At 39.5% G+C, this 9,720-nt stretch overlaps 2 protein-coding genes across 3 annotated transcripts; one reads left to right on the top strand and one right to left on the bottom strand.

Annotated features, from left to right (window-relative positions):
* The first annotated feature begins 360 nt into the window (after positions 1 to 360).
* LOC147540169 (uncharacterized) lies at positions 361 to 4,868 on the top strand. The gene is made up of 2 exons (XM_086640933.1): positions 361 to 971; positions 2,714 to 4,868. Exons 1-2 carry the CDS (start codon positions 459 to 461, stop codon positions 3,722 to 3,724), a joined length of 1,524 nt encoding a protein of 507 aa, XP_086497059.1. The 5' UTR covers positions 361 to 458; the 3' UTR covers positions 3,725 to 4,868.
* Positions 3,821 to 8,808, bottom strand: LOC147540168 (putative glucuronosyltransferase PGSIP8). 2 transcript variants are annotated; one of them, XM_086640934.1, is made up of 5 exons: positions 7,918 to 8,808; positions 5,614 to 5,872; positions 5,145 to 5,346; positions 4,896 to 5,043; positions 3,821 to 4,679 (listed from the first exon to the last, which is right to left on the bottom strand). In XM_086640934.1, exons 1-5 carry the CDS (start codon positions 8,250 to 8,252, stop codon positions 4,142 to 4,144), a joined length of 1,482 nt encoding a protein of 493 aa, XP_086497060.1. In that variant the 5' UTR covers positions 8,253 to 8,808; the 3' UTR covers positions 3,821 to 4,141. The 2 variants fall into 2 exon arrangements, with proteins under 2 accessions (XP_086497060.1, XP_086497061.1); XM_086640935.1 differs by having other exon boundaries at positions 6,897 to 8,627.
* Between the last annotated feature and the right edge of the window lie 912 nt (positions 8,809 to 9,720).

Below are 9,720 nucleotides of genomic sequence, written 5' to 3'. Positions count from 1 at the left end.
GAAAGAAGTAATTAGAAGCAAAAGCAATGTTCACATCTTCTACGACAAAGGAGTAGTGGTAAGAGATTTCCCCCTCGCGGAAGTTTTGTGGTCTTTACGGAGTTCAGTCAAAGAAGGGAGAGAGAGGGAATGATTCCCGACCTAATGAAGATAGATAACAAAGTTTAAGACAACTTTCTCTTTGACATGCCTTCTCTCTGAAAATGCCGAAAATCTCATTGGTTGCTGGGGAAAAGGAGAAGGGCAAATCTGGAAATAATTTTTGTATGACATGTTCATTGTAGAACAGTTCAAAACAGGTGCCAAAAAACTGAAGCTGGTCAAATATAGGGCTCAAAAAACAAGTTGGTCACACATTGTGGGGCTAAACGTAAATTACATCTAAAGTTCCTCCAGAGTTCCATGGTTGTTATTTGCAGAAGAGAGAGAGAGAGAGAGAGAGTTAGGTCAGAGAGTCTATGAATTTTCCTACACTGACAGAAGCTCAAGAACAAGAGCTCCAACAGCTAACCCAAGTTCAAGACCTAATTGCTTCTCAATCTTATTACTATCCTTCCCAAGTTGGACCTTATCATCATCAACTAAACCATCAAGCTTTCAATCAATCAATTCAACCCAATTACCCTTTTTCTCATCACTACCCAATTCATCATAATCATCAGCACCCAATTCATCATCATCATCATTATTACCCAATTCATCACCACTTCCCTTACTACCATCAAAACTACCCTAATCCATACCAACCCCAACCACCCAGAATTTCTTCCTGGCAATGGCAGAACCCATCACCATCTTCTTCTTCCTTTCCAATTCCAAATCCACATGGGTTGAATCCAGCTGCTGCCCCTGCTGCTGCATTATTACAATGGAATCAATTTGGAGGAGGATTAATGGGTGCAGCAGAGAAAGCAGTTAGTGGACTTCATAAACGTCTATTGCTTCATGGGCAATATTCAGTTCTTCCTGGGGTATGAGTATTTCTTTGTCAATATATTATCTTGTGATATAAATTCCAATTTCAAATCTTGTAATTATCTTGTTTTAGGGTTCCAAAATACAAATAAATTTCTTGCTTTGGTCAAATTTTCTAGGTTGATATTTATGATGATTTATGTATTTTTGCTTCTTTATTAAAAAAAAAAAAAGTCTTTCTTTGTGGAGTAAATCTTGTTTTATTTTGTTTGATTAGGGTTTTGGCCTAATATTAAGAAAATTGCTAGGGAACAAGATAAACCAGGCAGACTCTGGGCAGAAATCTTATATGGCTTGTCGTGGTTCGTGCTTCCCGTGATTCTAATCTACTGAAGCGCAAATCACGGCAAACCACATAGTATTTCTGCCCAAAAGTTGGCCTGTATTTTTCTTGTTCCTTAGCATGACTGTTTTTCTTAAGTTTATTGCTTCTTGCATATGACTGTGTATATCTGGAACTACAATGGCTACATTTTCACACGCACAATGGTGATTGCTGAAATAGAGCTATAATGTATAGGCACCTACAATAATACATTTGATTTGGGATATTGGATAAGCTCTTAAGAAGAACCCTTTTCATGCAAGAAGGTTGTGAATCGACGGTTTGTGCCTGAGTCGCCAGTCCACATATTCTCAGATTTTGAGAAATCATACCTTAAAAGGTTACTGTTCTTCTTCGTGAACAAAATGTGTTACTCTTTTTTGAACTTAGGTGTTGGTATGTTAAGGAAAATGGGTTTGTAGTTCTGGATGTTCGCTTTGTGATTAACTAAAGTAAAAGTGGTTTTGGTTACTAGAGTTCACAAATTTGAGGCGCCTTGAGGTTTGTATCCTTACCTTTCACAAAATGAACAAGACTAGCAGACGTGCTTGGTACAAGAATGATTTGAACAATGTCCTATGAGCTAATCCATTTTTCTCTTAGTAGGATACCTCTTGACGTTTATTGACAAAGAGACACAATTTCGGATATTAGATGCTAAACATATACCATTTGCCTACTACGAGAAGTTCATCGCCCAGGATCATCTTGGCTTTGTCATCATCATTTCGGTTCTTCTTGGGGATGGATTTTGAATTGGGATATATGTATTTCTTTTCTCTTAATCTTCAATTTGGATCAAGATGTGGTTGAATGCTACAAACATGCAAGAAAGTTTTCAGAATTTGTTTTCGGATGTCCTTAGTTGCTGCTGTCTGGTTGGTTGGTAATTCTTGACAATGGACGGCTAAAACTGACAGCCCTGAAAATATAGAGTTGTAAAACCGCATTGAGGATCTGGAAATTATAGAAGACTACACGAAAAGATAGCTCTACGCGTTGTATAGCCTACTTTCTAGTCCTTCAGGAATCAAGTTAGGTATAGATGGAACACACCTGCATGATGTGTTTTTCTTGAAGATCGCCCTCATCAACAACTAATCGACTTTAGCTTTTTTAGCTATACTTTCTGGTTCGCTGAAGTATCTTCGTTATTTTACTTGTTTACACTATGATCGTGTCGAGCGCTCTGAACTTTTGCTTGTCAACATAGATCTTACAATACTAGGGTATTCGAAGTTACGGACTTCACCTTCATTTTTCCCCCCCACTAAACTGACTACCTTCTTACTGTATAAACATATGATGTCGTGTTTTTCGGTTGCGTATCTGATTTTTGGGTATAAACTACGGAAAAAAGTTGATTTTTGACAGATAACAGTTTCAACTTGCGTGTGCTTCTATGTTTTTCAGCAAGCAAATAATGGAGGTGGTGGAACAAGAGGTGGGGAACAAATCAGAGGCAGTCGAGACCATTTCGACAACCACCATCTTAGAGCAGATGTTTCAGGATCAACAACAGGAATAGCCCAACAATCAACTAAACGACCTGCACAGATTGTTCGGTGTGAACTCTGTAAAGTTGACTGCACTCGGGACACCTTTGAGAATCATAAAAATGGAAAGAAACATAAAAAGAAGTTGCAGAGATCCCAAGAGCTGCAAAATCCTAGAAACACAGAACCTATTTCAATGCCCATGGTTGGAAACATGCCTGAGCCAGAATCTAGTCGTGCACCGGGACTCGCCCCAAACACAAGTCGGGGATCTGCATCATTACAGACAGATGTGCCCAGTATACAGAACCAACAAAAACCGATGGCTGAAGGCGAGGCAGGAACCAGAAACGAGGATATAAATAAGGCCGAAATTGTTAAGCATTTAGTTCCAGAAAATTTGCTTAGTGACGAAAATTCTGAGCAGCAGAAAGAAATGGGGGAGCAATCCGAGGGAGCAGCAAGAATGGGGGCAGGAACAAAAAGGAAGCAGGGGATGGATCGGTTTGATAACAAGAGACAAGACCTAAAGAGGCAGGCGAAGGGCAGTCGAGGTGCGAAACCTAGGAGGGGAAGGAAAATCGAGCTTCTTCCTAAAGGGCTGGCGCCCTTAATTTGTGACTTATGCAATGTGAAATCCTATACACAAGATAGTTTTGACTATCATTTGGCTGGTAAAAAGCACCTTTCTAAGCTTAAACAGTTCCAAAGTCAACAAGATAAAAATCGGCCAGTCGGGCTCCAAGTCCTTTATCCCCCTAACCCTAATGCAGAAACCACGACAACAACAGCAGCTTCAGAGCATAAAGTTGTTTTGGTTCCGGTTAGCGACGAAATGGCCGTCTCCATCAGCCAGCAAGAGAAACAAGAACTGGCTCAGAAAGACCAACAGCAAGCTATAGCAACTACAGCCCAAAGTTGTGTTTGAACTTCTGAACTCTTAAGTCAGACTCGATATCCTAGCAATTATGTTTTTAGATTTTTCATTTTCATTCTTTTGGCTTGTGCAAACTACAAATCAATATCGAAATAAACGACTATTCATTCATGTTGAAAATGGTCTATCAATCGCCGAAAAAACATTCGGATGATTAAAGAATGATACTTCTTGTTCCCCTGCTACTGTCCACAATTTAACTGAATTTGAAATAGTATTTATAAACTATACATGAGAGATGGGGAACCACTCTTAAGACTATCACTCGATATAAATAGAGACAAATCAAGATCAAATCTTGCATATTAGAACTGTTAAGAAAAAGACGTATAAATCGATCGATAAATCAGATTCATTTTCTTAACCACCCAAATTTCTGATTTGAGTTTTTGATCTTCTGTTTTTGTTTTAGTACAGTTTGTTGAATACAGAAAGCTGTGTTGATTCTCCAAGTCTAGGTAAGAAAGCTTCTCTCTCTAGAGATACCTGCAAGCAAGCAACTACCTTCACCAACGACCCCCAAACGATTGGAGAACAACAGAAGGCATAAGCGAATACGACAAGAGCTCTCACGACACCATTAGAGTACCAAGGGAATGCCATCACCAGTAGTGAACCAAAAATCCCAAACCAGGGTGTTAGAACGTGGATCGCCGGAAGCAAGAACGTATTAATGGCGATTGATGCAAGTGAAGAAGAACCGAGTAAGTAGAGTGACCAACCAATGAGTGGATGAATTGTCCGAGGGATGAGGAAAACTGGAACTATATAAGCCGCGAAGATTGACCACATAGCTGTAATCTTTAGCCCTGCTTGTAAAATGGTCAGACTCTTGTAAGGGCGATAACATAGTTTGGAAAGGTTAGGTCGTGCCAGCCTGGCTGCTGCCATTGCTCCCAAGTATATGAATGCCTGGATCAACACCACTGGTATCTCAGCACCATAACTGTTCAGATAAAAATCACCATACAAGTAAACGAAGGTGATAGTTAGATGCATAGCTATTGAATCTCAACAACACATGCAATTTTGATTTTTCTAATAAATCGCATGAATTAAGATAGATATAATATGGTTCAAAAAGATATTTACATTGATATCATAATAATAAGACATGCATGCCCTATTGTGTTTCTATACTTTAAACGGTTTTACTTCTTACCCAACTGTGTACAAGCGTTGCTGGTGCCACGAGTAGCCTAGTGGAAGGACAGGCCATGACCACCAATACCAGGGTTTCATCCATGGTGCGCTTGGGAAGGTGATAACACTGTTAGGCCCACAAGGTATTCTCCAGGCGAGTTTCAGATCTGAAATATTAAAGAGGGTTTGAGAATATTGCCTACAACTCCTTGATGCTAGTAAAAAAAAGAATTCGGTAATACCATTTTCATAATCTGAAATTACTTACAGTAGTATGAAGCATCCATCTGGTAGCCCAATGGGAGCCTGTAAGTACCATCGAGTTTAGTTCCATTAGAAGGTGGATGGAACATTGGCTTGTCTAATAAGTCCGAGAAGTAACTCGCAAGAAAACCTTGATCTGCACCATCAGGGTTGTCTCGTCTGATGCTTACTTCATGAAGCATGTCATTGAACACCTCCATTGATGGCTATAAGGCCAAAAACAAGAACTCAGTTAGAGAAGTCAGGCATGAAATTTCAAGGTCATACAGGCTCAGTTCAACATAATATTATTCTACGCTTCTAAGCTCATTTAATCGTTGGATCATCTGAAAGTTCACTTCAACTGGCTTAACTAGAGGATTAGGCGAAAACGTGTTTGCAAATGAAACTTCTCTTGCTAACAATGGTATACATAGTAGTGTTTATAATGCATACTCTAAGACTCGTGAATAGTAGATGGTAACATTCGGTACCTGCAAAACAAATAGGCCAGTGTGGAAGATGCAAGGGTTGATGAAGACAGCACAATATTGACCACATTGGAAGAGCTCGTCGGTTTTCTGGAGGAAGAGATTGTCAGAGTCAAGCATGATGACCCGATCATAGTCAACCAGGCTCCATGCGTAAAGCTTGTTCAAGGTCAGTTTGAACCTCTCGTTGAAGTTGGCTTGCGTTTTGTATGGATTTTCTAGATTCTTGACTTTCACCACCTTCACTCCATCTTCCTTCTCACTGTTAACATCATTCAGTTAGTCGAAACCAAATTTGTTTACTAGTATCGGTTTTCACTGAAAAGTACCATGTTATTGTTAAGGTTGTGGACATCCAACTCAAAAAAACAATTGGTGATGAGTGGAGACGAGCCAGACATTATGTTCTTGGTTGATAGACTGCCATTCTCCCATTTGGGACTATTCCAGCAGTTACTATATTTGAAGTATAACGTCATATATATGTACATATGTAATCATTCTGACATTTATTAACTAAGACAACAACATACAGATTCAATGGGTACAAATTTATTTGGCTATAGAGGGGGACAAGATATGACTTTCTTATCGCATTGACTTAGTCTTACACTATATAATTGCATAGAGAATATTATAACTATCTTTTCTAAGCATTCACTCCTCATCATCTAGATTAACCAAAACATCACTGATCGAAAAAGTCAAAATTTTTACTCATCTATTCAATGGTTGGCATATCAAAATTTTCAAATCTTTATCAAGGTCAAATAAGTTTGACTCGACAAGTAGATTGTCCTCATATAGTATGATCCTTACAGTAATCTTTATCATGGATTTGAAGCCCCACTAATTCACCAACCCACTCAATAATTGTTAATGGTTAGGAATTAATGGCCCCTCATATTCTTCTGCCTCTCTTGTTTGGTTTGAAAAAAGTACCATGGGGAAGTGAGTCAAGTCAAGTGTCTTCCAGGTTTTAGAATTTAGATAAAGCTTTGAATCAAGAAATAGTCAATAGTTGATGGTAGTCTCAACTAATGGAACAACTTTCTTTGGAAAGTACTCAAAGGCCAACCACACTGGATCCACGGGCTCATTGACTTTATATTCTTTTTCTTTTGTCTCTTCTTTGGAATTGGTAGTTTCTTTCCTACTTTTGGGTGGAACAAGTTCCTTTGACTTCCATACCATGCTTAGTCACAGTAATCACGATTTAGCCAACTTAACTACCACCTCTACAAAGACGAGGGGGTGGGTTTTAGCAAGTGCAGATGTAATCCTACCCGTTTGTGATCAGGACCCATTGGCAGGCACTGGCCCCTACAACACGATCAAGGTCGTACTCCTCCGAGTCCATCGGACCTGAGAAAACAACTCTACTTGGACAAACCTCATATTATTCTATTATACCCAACCCGATTGCCTAATGGGTACGTAATCAAAGGTACCCATGGGCAACCGACTTGTCCCCAAGCCCGACTCTCACCATTAGTTCACCAAGGACATATTCAATCTCTTCACTAGACATTGGACGAACTTATATTTAGTCAAGGAAAACGGAAGAAGTGTTCAAAGATTCAAACAACTTGGACTTTTTTTGAAAAATATATTCAAGCAACTATGGATGTGTTTGAAATATATTTGAAAAAGCGGTGGGCCTCAAGTGGGGTTTTAGATATTTTCCATCCCAAGTGGGCCCACAAGACCGTTAGAACCGGAGGTGTCACGCGGAATCCACAAAAGGACAAGGCCCAACAAGCCAACTCCTATCCAGTTGGATTGGTCCAACGACGCGTTGTCTCTTCTTGTCTTGTTTTTTATTTTTTTGCCTTTCCCCAAACAAACCCCAACCCCAACAAGTGACAGGCTAGGTCTTTGTGATTGTGGGACCAACCTAATTCATCTACCCAATTTTCCACTGGAAAGCGCTAAAGTCCCCCTGAATTACTCCTATGGGCGCCTCAATTTGGAGTTTGAAGAGTAAATCACGTATAATTGGGGCGCCCAATAGTGATTTCCTGGCGCCCATAGTGCCACCTTTTTTCCATTTCCAAGACTAGGACACGTTCTTCCATTTTCCGTCTACTTATTATACACGTGGTTTACACTTATTGGCTGATCATCTAGCCAACTAACTTAAACAATCATATCATCCAACGGTCAGGATTGTTTTTCTAGTGACTTTTCGTTTTGCTTGTTCCGGAAAACTTTGGGCGAAGATCTAGAGGTAAAACAATCTTAGAGAGAGAAAGTAAAGTTTTAGAGAGAGAAAGTAAAGTTGTAGAGAGAGAGAAATGGACTTACAGAGTTTGAATCCACCGGACGGGAACGTCAAGAGAAGCAATGAGAACAAGATCGGCTTCAACTTTGAGTTTCGATAGAGATCTGAACATAACTCTTGTAGCTACGTAGAACTCATAATCTCTTGGTGTTCCCATATACATCATCGCTACATACGCATTCTTGAATGAAGATGAAGAAGTTGACTTCCTCTTCGACTCCACCATTACTCTTGAATGATCTTCTTCATTACTATTACTAATAGAAGAAACACAACTTATTGGTAAAATCAAAGACGTAATCAAGAAGACTAACCAGATTAATTCCTTCGTAAACCCTAATTTCTTCATTCTCTTCATCTTCTATGATTTCTTCCCTATTTTTCTTCTTCTTGTTCTTTATCTACTTATCAATCAATCTTTCAAACAATGGAAATGAAATCTAACTTTCTCTCTCTCTCTAAGAATCAAAGTGATGATCAGTTTCCTCTTCCTCTTTCACTCTCATATAGATCCGATCAGATGATTTCAGCTGAGTTTTACTGTATCAAAAAATCACCGGCCGGATTCAATGGCTATACAATGATTCCGAGGGAGAAAGTGAAAGGAGGAAGTTTCTCGGGGAAAGAACGCCGGAAAAGTAACTTTCTCGGCCGGCTTATAATTGGGGGAGAAGGAAGGAAGAGTTTTAGAGAGAGAAAGTGGGAAAGTGGAAAGAACTGAAAGAAGGGAGGAAAGAGTTTTAGATAGAGAAAGTGAAAGAAATAGAGAGACAATGAATCGAATCATATACAACTCCATGTTGCATATGCGATAAAAACATCAAACCCGAATGCGACCTTTTCAAAAAATTTAAAATCCCATTTAAATATTGTAATAAATTGAAGGGACAGATAAGATATCAAGACAAAAGAATAATTTGATATTAAGACATACTAATTATTTTACAACAAATTGGTCACTATGTTGTAGGGGTGTGGGCATCGGGTTGGGTTTATATGGGTTTCTCTCGCATCGAGTCGAGTCGACACGGTCGGACTCTAGAATTTTATGTCCATTATAGGTATCGCACGAATTCGGGCGTTAAAGTCTTGGTGTTCAAAATCTATCCAAGTTCATTAAAGCATTCGGGAAGGGAATAGGTGACTTGTGTTGAGTCAAATATTAGTCAGTTTTGACTAAGTCTAGAAATCCACTGATCGAATGAGAATACATATAGGTAGATCCTTGTTGAAGCCATCAAGGGTGGAGTTGACGGAAATCCCCCACCCGAGTCATGTTAAATTATGCGTCGCCCATGAGGAAAGCAAAAGGTAAATCTATACCAACTCTGGTATGAGCTCTGCATTGGGGGGGAGGGGGGATTCAGAAGTCAACTTCGCGCCATGAGCTTACCTCTGGTCATAGACACAAAGTAGGGAGTAGGGGTGGGAAAAAGATCTGGAAGACCGCTATCCGACCCGTTCGACCGAGATAAAAAGTGTCCATGGACACCCGATGGTCATAACGGTCAGTGTCCGACCGGCCCGGAAGAATTGGCGGACGGTCACGGTCAAAATTCTATGTCGAAGGACCGACCGCTGACCGACCGGTACGAGTGACCGAATAGGTTGACCGACTAAACTGTCCTCATTTTTAGAAGTATCGTTGAATTTTATAGACATATGAATATATAATGATCGTTGGCTATAGTCATATAGTCCTCTGGAAGACCAAATATTAGTGCATGGCTTAATTATATCTTGTCAAATGATGATCCACTGTGTTTTTTCTTTTTTATATTTACTTTTGATTTCTTGGCTAAACATCTTCATTTGTAAGTAATTTT

Source organism: Eschscholzia californica, unplaced genomic scaffold (genome assembly GCF_041429995.1).
Source record: "Eschscholzia californica isolate CP2 unplaced genomic scaffold, dmEscCali1.0.p SCAF_5, whole genome shotgun sequence".
NCBI classification, from domain to species: domain Eukaryota; kingdom Viridiplantae; phylum Streptophyta; class Magnoliopsida; order Ranunculales; family Papaveraceae; genus Eschscholzia; species Eschscholzia californica.
The sequence above is the reverse complement of the archived record's forward strand: the minus strand, read 5'-3'. Positions and strand labels throughout refer to the sequence as shown.